Source organism: Talpa europaea (assembly GCF_964194135.1).
Source record: "Talpa europaea genome assembly, chromosome: 1".
NCBI lineage: Eukaryota > Metazoa > Chordata > Mammalia > Eulipotyphla > Talpidae > Talpa > Talpa europaea.
In genome coordinates this window covers 32,719,658-32,740,120 of record NC_140073.1, presented here as the reverse complement: position 1 = coordinate 32,740,120, position 20,463 = coordinate 32,719,658, and the positions used below count along the sequence as shown (strand labels likewise).

General features: G+C 36.0%; 1 protein-coding gene across 1 annotated transcript in view; it reads left to right on the top strand.

Annotated features, from left to right (window-relative positions):
* The window catches only part of STK33 (serine/threonine kinase 33), a gene marked incomplete at its 3' end in the record, with an annotated part of 61,434 nt that extends 41,382 nt beyond the window's left edge, over positions 1–20,052 (top strand). Inside the window, exons 11-12 of the mRNA XM_084238219.1 lie at positions 2,936–3,130; positions 19,840–20,052. Of these exons, the coding sequence (XP_084094345.1) occupies positions 2,936–3,130; positions 19,840–20,052 (408 nt within the window). The remainder of the gene's footprint in view (positions 1–2,935; positions 3,131–19,839) is intronic.
* Positions 20,053–20,463: the final 411 nt, after the last annotated feature.

The following is a 20,463-nucleotide window of genomic DNA, read 5'->3' as shown; positions in this document are numbered from 1 at the left end:
AGATAGGGGGAAGGAATCTAAGCACACCATTATAGAAAATCATCAAATTACCAAGAAAGAGAATTAAGAGAAGAAACAAAAGAACTACAAAACAGCTAGAAATCAATGAACAGAATGGCAATAAATACATACCGATCAATAAATTTTAATGTAAATGGACCATTTTCCACAATCAAAAGCTATAGTAAGTTGAGTGGATTAAAACACGATCCATCTATGTGCTGCCTACAAGATAAATAGGTGCAGCCACTGTGGAAAACAGTATGGTGGTGTCTCAAAAAATTAAAAATAGGGTTATCATATTATCCAGGAATCCCACTTCTAGGTATTTATCCAAAGAAGAGTAAACCCAAGAAACACCAAAGAAAGGATAAAGATAACTCAAATAGATGTATGTGACCCTATGTTCATTGCAGCATTGTTTACAATAGCTAAGGTATGGAAACAACCTAAGTGTCCATCAACAGATGACTGAACAAAGAAATTGTGGTATATACAGCAGATCTTTGAATAATGCCATTTCATTCAGTCTTGTCTTGTATAACCTTTTTAAGGGGAAGAAAAAGAATCCCGCTGATGATGTTGAATGAAAAGGAAACAATTCAGGGGCCTGGTTTCATTATGCAGACTTTCCTTAAAGTCACAGTTTCTAAGGACCTATCCATGCTAGGCAAGGACTTACTGTGTATCCAATGATGATTATTTAACTGTAAAGAAAAAGAAACTGTGAATTGATCCAAATATGCTTTGGCTGGAGCATGATTAATTGTGGTATGTTCTAATAACATAACATTTTATTGTGAATTACCTCAGGAAATTCTTTAACATCAAGTTTTTTTGTGGGCATCATTTTTTTCTGAATGTAGCTTCCTCATATTTTCATTATTTTTATTTTGTTTTTTTAATTAAATATTTTATTTTATATAATTCTTACATCTTTTTTCATCTTTGTACAATGTATGCATTTTCATTTTGGTTATATTCCCCATACAATTGCACCCCCCCCCCTTATTTTGACTCTAGTCCTTCCTTTCCCCTCTCCCACACCCCCCCCCCAGTGTGTCTCTGGTTTGTAGTTGCTTGTTGATTTTGATTTTTACTTTGTATTGATTAGTCTTTTTCCTGGTCTCTTATTTAGGTTTTCTAAATTTCTGCTATGAGTGAGACCATCCAATATTTTTCTTTTTCTTTCTGATTTATTTCCCTGAGCATGATCCCTTCTAGCTTGTTTTATGTCCTTTGTTGTTTTTTGAAATTCCATTAGTATAGCCAGACTGTTACCCTGCTTTCCTCTTCTGTCAAGTTCTGCAACTCCGCTGAGTTGGGCTCCTTTCAGGGTTTTGTTGTTGTTGTTCGGGTATTTTTATTGTGTTCTTGTGTCTCCTCGTTTTTTATTTTGTATGGGTTTTAGTAAGGATAATTTTTCAACAGTTGTTTTTGTGCTTGTCGGAGTACTTGGGGGACTGGTATTGGCGAGGAGTGGTAGGTGTAAGAGACAACTAGGGCAATAGGCATCAAACAATCATCTCTAGCAGACTCAGGAATTTGAAATTCCTCTTGTAAAGTGTTTGTGGGGTGACAGGTGCTTTAGATATCTCAGTCTGGTGTAGGGGTGGCAGTGTTTTGAATGTCACAGCCTGTGCATCCCCCTATCAGGTGCAGTTCTGGGGTTTAGGAGCCCAGGTATTGGCATGTGTACAAGTTAACAGCTCTAGGAAGCTCTGCACCACAGTCCCTCTTTCCCTTATGGGTTGATAATACTTTAAAGAAAGTTCACTTCCTACTCCTTTCAGTGGGGCTGATGCTCCTTTTGTATATACTTATAATCAATTTTTCCCTCGGGGGTTTTTCAATTTGTTTTGCAGCAGTTTTGTTGTGCACTGTAGAGGAGGCAAGCTGGAGGTCTTCACTGCCACCATCTTGCTGGACTAGAATATAAGATCTTCTCTGATATAGAATGAAATAGGAGAATCAAAGACAAATAATAGCACGATGATCTTCATTTAGTTATTACCACTTCATACTTGCGTGTTTGTGTCTTTAACCATGAATATATTAAACTCTATAAATTCTCAGCAGCGAATTTAAGTGGTTGCTCTTAAAGTACCGTGCATAGTATTCTGTCACTGATGCTTAATACTTCACCCACACACCAAATTAATTTAAATTCTCTCCATATCTGTACCTATATCTGAACTGCCATTTTAATCTAAATGTGATTCTTATTTCTCAGCCAAACTCTGCTGTCTGAATTGGAATGAAATATTTAAGTTATGTGCAGTCTAAAAGGAGCCATTTGAGGCTGCGTTCATGTAGTTATTTGTTGGCATATTAAATGGAACATTATTTTTGAGAAAATATAGCTAATATAAAATGGTCGATTTTTGTAATTTCTAGTATATCTGAATTTAACAACAGACTATATTGAATCCATTATAATTGAATGGCCACATTATATCTAAATCTTCTAGTCAACTAAGGGCCATCAAATCAAACATGTGTATTCTGGGGCACAGCACTTAACAATCAACTAAATTTAGATTTTTTAAACCTAGATATTTTAATGTTATATAGGCTTGCCTTTAATGTTGTACCCATTTGGGGCAACTTCTTTCATTCTTCAGCTTCCCTACTAGTTTTCTAAGTATAACTCTATAAAGGGGGGGTCTTTGGATTCCAGGGAAATGCTCTATCAAGTTTCTTTTCACAAGCATACCAAATTATTCTTTCAAACCTTGATACTTCCCCCTAAACTTTGACTTGTTGTAAATGATATTAGTCAAGAAGTGTGAATCATATCAGCACCAGGAATATGCTCCACAGCTTCAGAAGTTTTGCTATTTATTTAACAGGATATAATTTGTCATGTGACTTACTGAACTTAGAGGAATATATTACTAAAAGATATATTTTCAATTTTTGTTGTTAATAATAGGGGAAAACACTTTCTTCAGCAAGAACTAATGTGTTAGAAATGATGAAAGAATGGAAAAATAACCCAGAAAGTGACGAGGAATGTACAACAGATCAAAAGAGCTGCAGCTGGTCCATTCAAGAAAAGTTGAAAGGTTACCAACTCAGCAAAGAGGTCCCATTCAGCGCTACTTCAGAGGAAGGGGAGGAAAAACAGGTAGGAATAACAAGTAAAACCAACAGAAGGAAGAGTTGATTATTTCGCTAAAATATAAAATACCCTCAAAGCTTTTGGGACTTTTTTTTTTTTTTTGCAGTTCTCCTTTTTGTGGTCTGTTTGCAAAGAACCTGCATGATAAAGCAAGTAAAGTCTTTCTCAGAATTCACAATTTAACAATGTCACTTCCACGTTTAAGAGTTGTAATTATATAGTACAGGGATCTACAAATTTTTCTGAAATTTACTAAGGAACACTTAGTAAATGTTTTAGACTTTGTGGGCCTAAATACTCTCTGTCACAACTTCACAACTCTGATGCCAAAGTGTGAAAATAACCATAGACAACAAATGAATGAGCATGGCCTTTCATTTATTTACAAAAGTAGGTTTTGTACCAGGTTTGGTCCATGGATCAAAATTAATAATTTTTGTAGTTTACCAGGCTATACAGTTTGGAATGGGCTTATGAATTTATTAGAAAAAGACTAATTATATTATCCAGTTATTTGTTTCTAATTTTATAACAAACTATATAGGCTTATCATTTTGCCTTATTAGATATGTATATAGTTTTATTCTTTTTGGTGAATAAAATTTAGCAACATTTTGTTTAATTCTAGATTGTATTCTGTTAACCAACTATCCTGAGAATTTACTCAAACCCTTTTATTCTTTTGGTTCTAGTTTCCTATGTGTTTGCTCTCTTTCTTGCCTTAAAATCTAATGAACATATTTTAGTTCTTTAATTGAGTATCTGGGCTGCCCGTACTTCCCTTTGTGATGTGTTGCTACTTTTTGCAACTTTTGAGGCTTAGAGATAAAGACAGAGAAAGTTAATCCTGCCATTTTATACACACACATCAATATGCACACACAATGCACATTCATATACCATACGTGCATAAGTACACACACATATACATACATTTTGCACACATACATGTACTTATGTATTAAAAATACATATACATGCATGCATGCACATTTTCTTTTCTAGTCTTGAATTATGTTTGTCACTGACTCACATGAAACGACCATGTGAACCAAATGTTTTGGTCTTCCATCTCCTTGTCCATTGCTCTGTCACACTTCTCTCCCTCCCCTGTAGTCACAATGATGGGATTTGCTACTTCCAATTAGGGCAAAGAAGAATTGGAATTTGAGGTGTTTATAGGTGCCAGAACTGTATCCACTGGGTTGAGATAATAAAAATATAGATTTCTGCTCATCAGTAGGAGGAACTTTATCACAATGAGCACTCCCCTGCTGTAGATTAGGCTCGACTGTGGGTAGTAAATGCCACCTCCCAATCCCAGAAGTGTTCAAGTAGACTGTGGAAAGCTACTCATTATAAATGCTATAGCAGGAACTCCTGCCAATGGGTAGGAATTGTCACTGTATGTTCTCTAAGAAACTTTCCCATGCTTAGGTTTTAGCTATGACATAATGGAAGGAATACCTCATCTTGTTTGGGAATTTTTCTAAAAAAAGGCTTTAAAACCCTTAAGTAAATGATTTCTCATACATTTAAAATATTTTTTCATGAAAGTTTAAAAACATATATTACTTTGTTAATTGTATTGAAGTTGAGTTTATGTTAATTTTTTTCTTTCAAATTTTCATTAACAGAAAATAGTGGAGTATAAAGTTCTAAAGTAATAACTGAAAATAGGGTTGGCCATTTACTCTTGAATCCACACAGGATTTTTATCATAATTAATGTTCTTAAGCGTGAAATTTTAATTTTATTGAAATTACTCTATGAACAGTGAAATATTTCCCATGGGAGAAATTTTGTTTGTTAAAATTAGACTATATGGACAAATTGATGTGATAATATAAATAATTTATATCTACTAAGTTAAGGAAATGTGTATGATTCTTTCTCCATTAAAATATTTGAGGTTTGACTTTAATTTAAATGGAAATCTCCCAGCAGTCCTACTTTCCACTGTATCATTGTACTCTTTTGGAGAATCTCATAAATCTACTTAGAGCTCCTGATATTGTATTTTCAAATGCTGGGATAATCACCCTTTTTAGATAAGTGACAAGCTCTTGGAAAACTAGGAGAAAAAATGAGAATCCAATAAAAACAACACTAAAGACACTTGAACTAAGCACTTTCCTCTTTCCCTGAATAACTGTCCCTTAATACCAAATGCTCTGAAGTTCATGTGAAAGTACAGTATATGTTTCATCATTCACGCGTGGACTGAGGTATCACACCACACTTTTTCAAACTTGTTTTTAATTAGTTGGTATTTGCAATGTTCTTTTTTTTTTCTTTTCATTTCCAACTTTTAGCCTATTTTAAGTAATTGTGTTATTTGAGGATAGTAATGTTCACTCATGTATATCTTGAGTTTTATAGGCTGAACACGTCTAGATAGTGTTTTGTTTTAGTAATTCTCTTAAGTCCCTAAAATGGGTTCTTAATTTATTCTATCAAATAGACTCAAGACTCCATCAATAGCATATACTCATCTTCAAATGAGACACTTAGCAGGCTGGTGCTTGTTGCAATAGCACACCTTCTAACATTAGGACCTCCATGATTTCTGATAGTAGTACAATACTTTCATTATTTATAAAACTCAGAAAACAATTGAAGAGAAATGAATATCTGTAATTAGAATGCACTTCCACATAAATTTGGAGGGAGGAACTAGAAACTTTGGATGTTATATAAGTATATTTGCATTGCGGAATTCTTGCTCCATAACAGAGATACTCCTCAGTTGCTGGGTCATATGGTAATATCTGTTTTTAGTAGTTTGAGAAATCTCCATACAATTTTCCATAGTGGCTGGACCAATCTACATTGCTACCAACAGCATACCAAAGTTCCCTTGCACCATACCCTCACCTGCATTTATTGCTTCTGGGTTTTTTGATAGGGCAGTTCTCATGGGAGTGAGGTGTTATCTCATCATGGTTTTGACTTGCATTTCTCTGATGATGTTTGATGCTGAACATTTTTTCATATGCCTGTTGGCCATCTTTATGTCCTCTTTGGAGAAATGCCTATTTAACTCCTCTGCCCATTTTTTTTTTTTTAAATAAGGGCTTATATTCTTTTTTTTTTTTTTTAAAGATTTGTTTATTTATTTATGCAAGCACTGGGTACAGTCAGAAGCGCAGGAGGGTGAGAGAATTCACCAGAGCCAGAGCGGAGAGCAGAACAGGCAGACTGACAAAGTACACTGCTGAGGGGAGCAGTGGGCGCGGCAGGAGAGGTCTGCGCGCCATGTGGGACCCTCGCTTGGCAGCTGGCAATCAAACCGGTGCTAAAGAGGCTACAGGCAGCTTTGCAACCCAGTGTTCAACCACTGCACCACTGGGGAGGCCCTGCCCATTTTGTTAATATTGGTTTCTTTGTTTTCTTTTTATTGAGTTGTATGAGTTCTTTGTAGATCTTGGATATTAACTCCTTGTTGGATGTATGATGTGCAAATGCTTTCTTCCATTCAGTAGGATGTCTTTTTGTTTAATGATAGTTTCTTTTGTTGTACAGAAGCTTTTTACTTCAATGTAGTGCCATTTGTTTATTTTTCCTTTCGTTTTTGTTACCATTGTATTTGAGTCCCCAAAGATGACACTGAAGCCAATGTCATGGAGTGTTTTGCTACATTTCCTCTTTGTATTTTGTGGTATCTAGTCTTACATTCAAGTCTTTAATCTATTTTGAATTGATTTTTGTGTTTGGTGTGAGAGGATGATCTAGTTTCACTTTTTTTCTATTTGTGGCTCCACTTTTCCCAGTACCATTTGTTGAAGAGACTTTTCTTTCTTCATTGTGTGCTCTTGGCTCCTTTGTTGTAAACGAACTATTCATATTAGTGAGGATTTATTTCTGGGCTCTCAATTCTATCCTGTTGGTCTGTGTGTCTGTTTTTAGTCTAGTGCCATACTGTTCTGATTACTGTAATTTTGTAGTATAGTTTGTAGTTAGGGCACATAATACCTTAATTCCTCTTTTTTTTTATCAAGATTGCATTGACTATTCATGGTCTTTTATGGTTCCATATAAAGTTCAGTGATGTTTACTCTATTTCCTTGAAGAATTTCAGCAAAACTTTGATCGGGATTGCATTGAATCTATATATTATTTTGAGTGAGATGGACATTTTAACAATGTTAATTCTTCTAATTTAATGAATAACCTCTTTTGTTAGGTTTACTCCTAGGTACTTAACTTTTTGACGCTACTGTAAATGGGATTGTTTTCTTAATTTCTTTCTCTTCTAGTTCATGATTTGCATATAGGAGTACAAAAGACTTTCAGGTCCTGTTGTGGGGTTCATAGAGGATCTTCCAGGACCTGCAGCAGTGGGGTTGTTTGCCATTTCTGCTCTGCTGCTTTTGGGGCCTACAAGGAGCCTGAGGCTCTCCTTACCCACCTGAGATACCTGCTTGGCCCATTCCAAACTTAAATTATATTTTTGAACACAGTCTTGAATATGCTTAGTGAAAGTTGAAGATTTTTGTGATTATTTTCTTGACCAAAAATATGGTCTTACAAAATCACAAGAGATGGTACATATAGCAGGTATTTTAGGCTAGACATTATAAAGGCAAGGTGACTTAGAAATCTTGAAATGCTATTTTGATCAATAAAATATTTATGTTGCAGTTTTTCCAAATATAATGTTTGAATTTAACATTGAAATGAAACAGTTTAACTAGAGTTATGTTGATTTGTTTCTATGAGGAAAATGCCAGGTTTTCTTTGTATTTCAGTTGAAGATGATAACATTTTCTTTTCTTAAGAAATGAAATATTAGCTTTCTGAGACCATGTGAATTATATGCAAATTTGTCAGTGCTTCCACAGTCTTGGCACACTGTTGCACTCCAGTAATGAATTATTATACTCTGGCATATGGGCCCAAGCACTGTATTTAAAATATCATAATGGAGCCTCCCCAGTGGCGCAGCAGTTGAGCGCTGGGCTGCAAAGCTACCCGCAGCCTCTGCAGTGCCAGTTCAATCCCCAGCCACTGGGCGAGGGTCCCACATGGCACGCAGACCTCTCCTGCCGCCTGCTGCTCCCCTCAGCAGTGCATTTCGTCGGTCTGCCTGTTCTGTTCCCCGCTCTGGTGAATTCTCTTCTGCGTTTCTGACTGTACCCAGTGCTTCTATAAACAAATAAATAAATCTTAAAAAAAAAAACATAATGTTTGCACAAGCTGTGGACCCATACTGTGTGGATTCAAATTCTGGTTTCATCCCCTACAAGCTTTATGACTTTGGGCAAGTTTTAGGTCTCTGTTTTCTCCCCTATAAAATGGGAATAATAATGACATCTACCAATGAATACATGAAATCATACATGTGACACTCTACAAATGGTAAGCACTCATTAATGTTAGCTATTATTATTTGTATTATAATATTGTTAAAGAACTATTACAGAATATTGCTAAAATTGCATATTTTTTTTTCTTGCCTGCTTGAAGGCTTCTTTGTGTATAGGTTTAGGAATAAATTAATGAAAAAAACTAAGAAATGTCATTTTCAAATGCATCTTCATTTGCCTCTGAGTTTGGTGAGGTACCAGGGAACATGGTACATTGGATTATTTTTCCTGCTTCTTTAATGCCTCTCTGTAAATAATTTTTACAGTCATATTCTTGACCATGTAGCTTTGCAGTTATAAATAGATGAAGGATATTACCTTGCCCCACTAATGTTGCTCTCAGCTTACTTTGATTGTTAAATATGCGATATAAGCAGAGGCCTTTCAAGAGGTTGTAGATTTAACTTGCTGTCTTATATTTCTGCAACTTGTCATGAGAACATACCTGCAGAGAGCCATAGTTCCTGGAATTTTGAAGAGTTGAGGTATTGACTTGAACCCAATACAAAACTTCAAGTTTAGCCTGGCATAGTCAAGTCCTACAGCTAATTGAGGAAAAAATAACATTTATTGTTGCAAGATACTGAGGGTTTTATGGTTGTTTTCATGTAATTATACAAAAAAGTTAACATAACAAGCCGAAACTATTGTACTATCCTTGAAAAGGCCTGTTTGCAAGGTTGAAAAGGCCCCTGACTGGGTTCAGGCAACTTAGATTTTGGGACAATTGTTACCATTAATTAATAAGGATATCTCATTACAATTTAACTATTTGTGTAAACAAAAAGGTTTATATCGAATGCTTGCTTTCCTTGGGGAATCTGGTATTTTGGTAAGTGCTAGGCTACCTGTTTGACCAATTGTCAATACAAATTGTGGGTGCTAAGTTTGTAAAGCTTCCCTGATTGGCAACATTTCTCATGTATTGTTACAACTCTTAGCTGGGGTAACTAAGTGTATCTTATGTGACTTTTGGGAGTATACTTTGAAATTGTACTTAGTTTCCCTTGGATTTTGCCTGAAGTACCTTTTCTCTTTGCTTTGCATTCTTTTATTTTATTAAATCATACAATGAATACAACTACATGTGGAGGTCAATGAGTTCTCCTAATGAACCATGGAAACTGGGAGTGGGGTGGTGGTGGTGCTTGGTGCAGGTTTGTTTGGGGACCACCCAAACATAGTAGTACAATCACAGTAATATCCAACAATACAGATACAAATAATTAATTGTGTTAATATTGATCTTAACCTGTTGTTCTTTGATCTAATGCTATTTGTAATGCTAGTTACTTGTTTGGATTTATAGTCTTAACAACAAGACTTTTGTTCCTATTTCTGTCACCACTAGAACCTCCTGTATAAGGCTTAGGTTCAGCCTACCAAGACTCCCATAATTGAAGGGGAGGTGTATTAGTGGAAACTTTCAAATCATTCCCCTACATCTCTGAAGTCTGGCTTTTGTGCAGTTCCCCTTAGGGACTGTAGTTGTTAGGATTTGCAATATAGATCCTGTTCCCTATGGAGAACCAACTCATTGGGTAAGGTTATAATAACTGTTGCTTCAATTCCAAATGTGTGAATTTGGGGCCATTCATTTTTTATCCTGCCTTTATGCTATAATTTTCACATCTGTGTCATAACTATGTAAGTATCAATCCTAGTAAACAGTCTTACAAATTTAATATAGTCACATGTATTTCCAAGGAATTAAGTAGAAAAAAGTCTTTTATATTTGTTCAAATAGTTATGATTTCTAGTGCTCTTCTTTTTTTTTCTTTTTGTGAAAATCCAAATTTCTATATGATATCATTTTCCTTGAGCCTGATAAATTTTTATGGGATTTCTTTTATTTCATATCTGCTAATGATTAATCTGCTTAGTTTTCTTTTATCTGAAAATGTCTTTATTTTTGAAGGATATTTTCTCTGTTTACAGAGTGTCATTTTTCTCTCTATTTTTTCAGCAGTTTGTTAGTGACATTGCTATGCATGTTATTCATATTTATCCTGTTTCCCAAATTTCTTGAACATATAAATTTGTGTCTTCTGTCAATTTTGGGAAATTTGTCATTGTTTTTTCTAACACTCTACTCACATGCTTTACAATTTGATATTGTTCTGTAGATCCCTGAGACTGTTCATTTTTTTCTTTTCTTTATACTTTAAAAGGACAGGTTTACTAGGAAAAGGGAAAAAGAGAGGCACAGGTATGCAGAAGAGCTGATATTAATTTTTTGCATTCTGTTCTTGAAATTGAATTACTTTCCATTAACCTGTCTTCAGGTATACTCTATGTTCTGTAATCTTTAAAGTTGATATTAAGAAAGTGAATCCATAAATATGTAAAAATGATAATCATGATCAAGTGTGTGGTGTATTCTGGAAATGTAAGTTTGCACTCTAATTAACTTCCAGAATCAACCAATGTAATTCTCTGCATTAATAGGCAAAGGGGAACAGCCACATAACTATTTCAGTATTTTTGAAAAGTACATTTGATAAAGTTCAACACTCAAACATAAGAAAAACCCTTAGCAGACTAAGAAGCTATGGGAACTTCTTTTACATATTAAGGAATTTGAAAAACCCTCTAAATCTAATATCATTTGTAATGGTGAAACATTGAAAACTTTCCCATTGAAGACAGGAGAAAGACAAGGATGTCCTTTCCACTTTTCTTCAATACGGACTAGAAGTCTCAGCTAATAAAACAAGGCAAGCAAAAGAAATATAATTTATTAGACTGGAAAGAAAGTAAATCTATATTTGCAGATGACATGATTGTACATGTAGAAAATCTGAAGGAATTTATAAAAAGTGAACTAAACGGATTGTAGGATATAAGATCTATCTATAAAAGCCTGTTATTTTTTATATATTAGCAATGAATTAAAAAATAAAATTTATAATACCATTTCAAATTAGCATAAATACTCAGTGACAAATCTAATACAATATGTGTAAAATATTTATACTAAAACCCACAAAACATGGCTGAGTGAAAAATGAAGAAGACTAAATATGTGGAGAGCTATACCAGATTCCTGAAACAAAAGATTTGATATTGTTAAGATGTAAATTGTGGGGCCTCCCTCGTGGCACAAGGGGTTAAATTTCAGCACAATGAAGCTATTGGCAACTACTACAGCAAGAGTTCGATCCCTGGTCAGGGAGCTAACCCACATGGTGCAGCAGAACTCTCCTATCTCGCCCACTGCTCACCTTAGCAGTGTATTTCAATAGATCTACCTGTTCTGCTCTCCACTCTGTCTCTGGTGAATCCTCTTACCTCCCCCCCCCCCACCTTTGGCCTACGCCCTAGTTCTTGAATGCATACATAAAATCTTTTTTTTTTTTTAAAAGATATCAATTGTCCACCAAATTGAATTACAACTTTCAAACAGCCCCAACTGAAATTTAGGACTTTTGCTTTTCTGTTGGAAATTGGCAAAATGATTCTAAAATTTATCTGGAAATGCATAAGACCTCAAACAATCAAAATAACCTGAAAGGAACAAAATTGGAGCACTTATATGATCTGATTTGAAGACTTATTATATAACTACAATAATCAATATAATGGGGTATTGTAAGAATAAACAGATTGATGAGACAAAATTGAGAATCTAGAAATAGAAACACACTTATGCAATGAATTCATTTTTGACACAGATTTCAAAGCCATTCAATGGCTTTTTTTATTAAGCAGTGCTAGAATAATAGGATATCTATATGGGGAAAAATTAACTTTGACCTCGTAACTTCAATTGTGGACAAAAATTGTTAATAAACCTGTCAGAGGTACAGTGAAGAATTGTAGTGAAGGTGGAGCTTTCTGGACTCTACATCTCCACACCACCAAGATCACCCAGCATGCCGCCATCCTAACTTCCAGAAGCAAAGGTGGTTCTTCTGGGAGCTAGAGTTGGAGCTGAGCAGTCATGTTAGACTTAAAAGACTGAACATGTGCATGCCTGCGTTATTGCTTTTCTGGCTTTGGCTTACATCCTGGTCTTTCCTCGGATGACCAGTAGCACTGGGAGGACAGATGTCGTCAAATCATGTACTGGCCAGTTAATCTCAATCTCTGTCTCTGTCTCTGTCTCTCTCTCTCTCTCTCTCTCTCACCCCCCACCTCCCACCTTATAAATAAGCCTTTATTTAAATTTCTCTTTGCATATCTGTTTTGGAGTCTTGTCCTATGTTCTCAAGTTATACATGAGGACTCACAACCTAGGTTAATCCTATTTCCCCCCTATAGCACTCTAACTTTAAAAGGTAAACTATAAAGCTTCTACAGAAAAAACTTAGAGAATATCTTTCAACCTGAGAGTATAATCAAAGATTTCTTATGTAAGATTGCAAAGGAAATCTTCCCATACTCCTTTGTATTCTTCTAGACTGGCAAATAATCGAGCAAGCATCAGACAGATTGTTAAAAGAAAAAAATTAAAAACAAAGTTTAATAATAACATATATACCTCCTGTATGCATGAGTGAGACCCAGGATGACTGAATAACTAACCCAGGTGACTTCATATGCGGTCTTAAATGGCTAGCTAGGACAAGGGAGGTTGGGGGGGAAAGGGGATGTTAGTAAGGTGTTCTCCAGAGAAAACAAAGGTACTTGTGCCTTCTCCATTGAAAACAGATAAGGAGATTAGGTCTTTTTGGAATAGGCCTTACAGAGAGTTTAGCTATAAACATCAAAAGCAATTTCTACCTATGAAATAAACTTCTTGTCAAAGACATGTTTTGGAGAGGCACAATTTTACTCCTTTACACTTAGAACACAGCAAGCACTTTTAAAAATAGATACAATGGGCTTCATCAAAAGTAAATACATTTGCTAATCCAAAACATATTAAGAAAAGGGCTAGTCAAGCCACAGACAGGAAAAAATATTTGCAAAAAATATATCTGACAAAGGACTTGTATTCAGAATATAGAGATAATTCCTACAACTCAATAAGGCAATGCAGTTTGAAAAATAGGCATAAGACTTGAAAAGACATTTCAGATAGAAAGATATACAGTAGCTGATCAACATGAAAACATATGTAAAATCATTAGTCATCAGAAAATACAATGATAACAGGAAAAGCCACAATCACTACATAATTTCTGTAATAGCCAACATTTTAAGTTTTTGTTTTTTTTAAAGATTTATTTATACAAGCACTGGGTTCAGTCAGAAGCACGGGAGGGTGAGAGAATTCACCAGAGCCGGAGGGGAGAGCAGATCAGGCAGACAGATGAAGTACTCTGCTGAGGGGAGCAGTGGGTGGCAGGAGAGGTCTGCACACCATGTGGGACCCTCGCCCAGTGGCCGGGGATCGAACTGGCGCTGCAGAGGCTGCGGGCAGCTTCACAACCCAGCGCTCAACCGCTGCGCCACCGGGGAGGCCCAATAGCCAACATTTTAAAAGACTGGCAAGTCCAAAGTTTGACAGATATTGTAGCAACTGGAATTTTCTTACATTACAGTGGGAATGTAAAGTGCTATTTTTTTAAGAACATGGGTAGGCAGTGACATAAATCTAAGCATACAAAATCATTTACCCAGCAATCCCAAATTTAACTTCAAAAAAGATTTTGTAGAATATGTTTATAGAAGCTTTACAGAGAGCGATCCCCCAAACTGGAAACAACCCAAATATTCATTATTAGGATAATTAATAAACAAACTGTGGTATATCCATATAATGGAATACTAGTTAGCAGTAAAAGGAATGAACTATAATACATGGTAAATCCCAAAAACATGTTACAAATAATGACAAATTCTTATTATCTCAGAAATTGCAATAAAAAGCATGTTAAGCAAAAGAAGCAAACACACTTATATGAAATTTTAGAAAAGTCAAAACTAATTTATGTTGAAAATAATCAGAACACTTGTGGCCATAGGATGGAAGGGAATTGGTGGGAATGTAGCTTGAAGAAACTTTATTTCTGGATTGGTTATACAGGTCTGTTCATTGTCAAAACTCATCAAATTGTACATTTGAGATTTGTACGTTCTGTAGTTATACTTAATTAAAAAGAAATTAGAGATACTTGTGTCTTTCACATTTGCAGGTCATATTTTATTTTCATTAACTCTCTATTAGGCCCAGCTTTTTAGGCTTATAAAAGAAGGCTATATGTTTTGAAGTGAATTTCTCCTCTTCTTTTCCTTTCTTTCCCTCCCTTCCTCCTTCAGAAAACCACAGGAATGCGAGAGACAGTGGGTAGCCATTGTAAGCAAAACTAGCTGAAAACTTGTATCAGAATGTTCTGTCACTTGGACCTTGTGCAGGCCTATAATTTTAATGTGTGACTCTAGAAATGGTTGCTATGGTGATAAACCACTTTACTTAAATAGCATGTATTTTTCTTAAAATTCAGAGAAATGGTAACAGTTTCTAGTAATCATGCTCTGGTATTAACTTGCAGGAATATGCCTAGAGCTTACAGGTTTTGCATCCATTATCACCAGATGAGTTCGTCAGGTTAAAGTTATGCCAGTGAATTATGAAATATGTATATTTAGCCCAATTTTCTTGTTACATATCTCCCTTTGCACACATGGAGCTTCCTTTTCAAGATTAATAATACGAGCTGGAGAAATCAGCCAAGGGTGCTGAATTACAAAAAAGGTGGAACTGGAGGGGACCTTGTAAGGTCATCTTTTCTATCATTCTGCCTGCAGTAGGACTGACTGTTCTTCAAGAGTCCTAAATGGCAAGAGTCTGTCAAAGATGAGGAACAACGGAAATGATGCTTAGGGCAGCCTCTGGTGTAACCATCCTGGCAGCAGCCTTTAAAGGTGCCAACTAGCTACACAGTGCCAACATCTCCCCTTCATTTTATAGATTGTGATTATGTCTATTTATGTGTATATCATCTCATTTTTATACTGAAGAACTTTTTTATGAAGAAACCTTCACCCATTAATCATATTAGTAGTAAGTCTTCAATCCTTCTCTGGTCTTTTTAACCAGTCTATTTAAACTGGTTGCAATGTTTGAGGTGTGAATTCTTCGTGATTTCATATAAGGAATAGAATATTTTTCTTGGATTTCTGAGACGCTTTCTAAGATTTTCATGTTCATTGTACATTATGCCAGTATCTTCAGAGAACAGTCTACAATGATTTGTAGATCCTCTCTTGGAGTGAAAAGAATGGCCAACGGAGTCATATTGATCATTTAGACTCCCTCTAGAACTGAATGTTAAGATTTTTCTGTCATCTTTCTCTCCCTTTGTACAACCTTACGGGAGCTCATCGTCTTCTATTTGCCTTTCATGACCTAGAAGATCTTAGTAACTCCTATAGCCTTGGCAATTTCATTTTTCATTTCTCTGTCCTATTACTTACAAAACTGTAAAATTGCACCAGTGATAACATAGATCCCAGAGGAATCCCATGAGCTATGAAAGAAGCAGCAGAAACCTAAAACTTAGTGTATAATCTACAAAAGAAATCCCTGAAAAATTAAGATTTGTTCATGTTCCTAGAGAAAAGCCTGGAAGCTGGAATTTACCTTGACCATTTGAGTTCCAAGGAGGCAAGAGACTTGATTCTTTGGCCACCATGAGGGCCAGCTTATATTCAGATTCTGTTAGCACTGGAGAACAGTTTCACTGAGATATTTAAGAGGGGAGATGCAGAGGCTTTAGGAAATCTCTTATGATTCTGATTTCTAAAAATGGCATCCTAAACGTAATGCAACTGTAAATTAGCAAACAGAAATGCTGAAGTGCACACACACACACACACACACACAATATTTTACAAGGTATACACAAATATACAGAAGTATCTGTGTTTGCAATAAGATTTACATAAGGATAAATAGATTTGCATTGAAGTTACTAGGAAGTGAAGAAACAAGCAGTGTGATTTGTTTCAGTGCAGCCAATTTTAGGCCAAATTTGGAACACAATTAAAATATGGTTGACCATATTAATTTTAACATGTATCAATTACCAAATTGAGAAAGAAAGAAGGAAACTATCTTTTTTGTATAAGTTAGTACAACTGCAATAGAAGGCAAAATGGTAGTATCTCAAAATTACAAATTTATATACCTATTTCACCCCAGAGTTCCACTTCTAAAATATATATCCTGTAGATAGATATACTTACATGTGTACAAAATGACACAAGTTCAAGATTATTCAGAACATCGTATTTGTGTGAATAAAAGATTGGAAATAATCTCAATGCCCTCTGTGAAGAGACTGGCTAAATAAATTATGATACTGTATTCAAGATATTGGTATTCAAGAGAATACCAAGAATACCCCCACTCATGATAGTTCTACTTATAGATGTGTTACTTGACAATGGTGTAAAGCCATACACATTCAGAAGAAACCATACTTCAAATTTTAAAATAGGACATTCTGTTTTTTACTTGCAATACAGCATTCGGTGAAGTACATGAGATAGCAACATGAACATCCATAGACTTTTTGTTTGATCATTTAGCCCAACTTTGGGCTAATATAAGTGTTCTGAGCATGTTTAAGATACGCTAGCCTAAGTATGATGTTAGGTGCATAAAAGGCAACTTTGACTTAAGATATTTTCAACTTAGGATGGGTTTATCAGGACATAAACCCATCGCAAATTGAAGACGCTCTGTATTGTCATAAAAAAATCTTCATGATGATCATTAGTGAAAAAAAATCAAGGTATAAAAAAAGTTTACAGTGGGGTGCCATTTGTATAAAAATGGTAGAAAAAGATACATCCATGTATGGATGTAAATTGAGTCATATGAAATTGCCTTGGTTAGACTGTTTTTGACTTGCACAAATAATGACTAATTCCATTTGGTTCCACCTAATATTTGCTTGAAGGTGCGCAAAAATTCACAGGAATATACACTATAAATCATAATATTGGTTGTCTTTGATGGAGAGCAGGACTGAACTAACTAGGGGACCAGAAGGAGATTTTGAACTTTCTGAATATTAAATCATGGGAACATACTACTTATTTAAAAATAGATCAGGGGCCTCCCCGCTGGCACAGCAGGTTGAGCGCAACGCTGTGAAGCTGTCCACAGCCTCTGCTGCATGGGTTTGATTCCTGGCCACCCAGATTGATTCCCACCCAGATTGATTGGCTTGGCAGACCTCTCCTGTCTCGCCCGCTGCTCCCCTCAGCAGTGTCATTGGTCCGTCTGCCTGTTCTGCTCCTCACTCTGTCTCCGGTGAATCCTCTTACCCTCCCGCACCTCTGGCCTGTACCCCAGCTTTTGTATAAAAAAATGAAACAAATATTACGTTTCTATGCTGAAGCAATCAAACATTTTGGTTTAGTTTCCTTTTTCCTCCCATTTGCCATAAAATTCTGAGAATTTTCTTAAAATATCTTATCCAAGAAGAATTTTCTCAAAGTATCGTATCCGGATTCCCTCATGTTTTCAAGGAAAAAAATCTACCTCACTTATTCTACCCAGAAAGACTATTTCAGAGCATTTCTTCCTGGTAACTGCAACTGCTGAGTCCATGTTAATGACTCAAGTACATTAACAAATGGAACAGTAAAAAGGAATGGAAACATTAAACCAGATATGAATATGATCACATTAAAAAGAAAATGACCGTGTTTCTATTCCTATTCTGTAGAATATTAGTTGTAGTGGACGTGTTGAAAAATTATTTCCTCAACTGCTTGGATGATAACTCTAGAGGTGGAAATGTCAAAAGAGAGGGTTACACTTAGATTCACCTTATAATAGGGTTTGTATGTCAAGTGAATTAAATTTTTATGAATTGAATTTTCTAAGATAGATTTTATGTCTTGGGTGCCCATGCTGTGCTAAACAAAGCAACTTATCTTTAGCCAGATACTAGAACATTAGTGTTGGCCACACCCTATAAGAAGTTTTTAATGAAAGGATACAATCCTATATTACTGAATATTTTCTATTCCTTGAAAGAATTCAGAGAAGCAAGCTAGAAATTTTCTTGAGAAAAAAAATTTGTACAGAAAAGAAATTTTTCACATTTCAAAATTTATATAAATTAATCTTTCAATGTATAAAATTATCAGCTTAAGAATTAGTATACAGGATTGTAAAGCCATATATGAGTGATGTTCTGAAGAGACACATATTTAAGAGTTGTCTCTTAATTATAAGAGTTCTAATAAGTGGATATCAGGTAAATTTTTTCTTAAAATATTTGTATCAAAAATCATAAGTGACATGAATTTGCTGCAACCCTGGGAGATCATTTATTCATTGGACAAAATATACATTAAGTGCTGCCTACTACTGTGTATAAAATGTGGCCTCTTATATCACAAGAGCCTGTGTGATCAAAGAAACACCAGATTTGTTTTGTGTTACATGTAATCTTTTCACACTTTTTGAAAATTGTTAACCTGACTTTTAACTCATGTTAGCCAGTATTAAACGGATGAGCCTTTTCCCAGGTAATTCTGTGTACACAAGAGCTTGCTGTGGCTGTCCCTCCGCCCCAGCACCCCCCCCCCCCCGCCTGCATAGGTCTCCTGAGATGCGCTCTGCTCTTTCAGAACTCTGTGTTCAGCTTCATTTAATTAGAAGTGATCACTTTTAAAATAGGTCTAAGGTCAAAATGGACTCTGCTTCCTCACGACAGCAGGACTAGAGACCGCTTTCTTCCCTACTGTGGGGTGAGGTGACCTGAGAAAATACAGTCGCCTATTAAAATCCTTTCTACTTGTTTTGTGCTTTAAAACTCATGCAGTAATTTGCTGGCCACCACCTTCATTTATTGTCATAATAAAGCCATGTGGTAAATGTGCAGAAATGCCATTTTCCCTATTTAATAGTGAGGCACTGAGACTCAAAGAAGTCGGTAGACCTGGCTAAATGGTGTGACTGGGTTTAGAAACCCGTCCCTGGAATCATGCAGAGAACAGATAGAAAGTAGGGAGAGGGCACCTCCAGGCTCTCTGTACCCAGGCTAGAGTAATCAGGACATGCTTGTCAGGGAATCCACACCAGTGTCAGAGTTTGTCTAGAAATCTGTAAAGATGAAACGAGTATAGCTGTATACAGGTGGACATCCCGGTACCAATAGTACCAGATTTTTCATTTAGCATGGCAGAAGATTCGAAATTTTGCCCACAATTTTCTTTACGCCAGACTCTCAACAATTCAGTTTTCTTGAAGATGCTAAAGGAACTTTCTTTGGCAGCTGATAGCAGTTTTACATTGTGACTAGTTTGTGTCCGGTGCCTAGAGAGAGCCCCAATTTGCAAAAACTGCACAACCTTGCAGTTCCTTGCTTCTTTGAATTGATGTATATTGCTTCATGTCTGAAAATTAATACAGGCCATTTCTTTTATTTCTAGCCCACTGCTTATGTACAGACATTAACTGTGACCAAAACGAAAGAAAATGTAGATAACTTGGACACTACGTTTTCAAGTTCCACATCTAGCAGACTCATTCCAACTGGATTCAGGGGAGAAACAGAGAAACCCAAGGTGACTTCAAACCAAGGAATGACAACCAAAATCACTACTAAATCTATTGCCCTGCCTAGAACCAAAAAGAAACTCTAAGCTTCCCTCCAACGCTGGGTAGTACAAAGACAGAATTGCTCTTTCCAGTGCCAAAATGAGGGGATTGGAGGGAGGAAAGGACAGTGCTATGCTGAACTTAGTCTTTTACCTCCACTGAGCCCTGCTGTGTTTGTACCAATTTAAAATTGAAGCCAGTTGTTTCCAAAGCAGCACAATGTTAAAGGACAGCCACCAGCAGGCGTGATGGGGGGAGGCTGCAGCTGAAACCAACCCAAGATGTTTTCAGAGTTGTTTGGAAGGGCAGATTCCCTCAAGGCAAGGCTGTGGGCACGCTTGCTCAGCTTCACTTCAGATTCTTTTATTTAGGCACAATTATTTATGGTAGAAAATGAGAGCCAAGCACGGTCATGGAGGTTCCAAATAATTATGTGCAGTTTGCACAGGAAGACT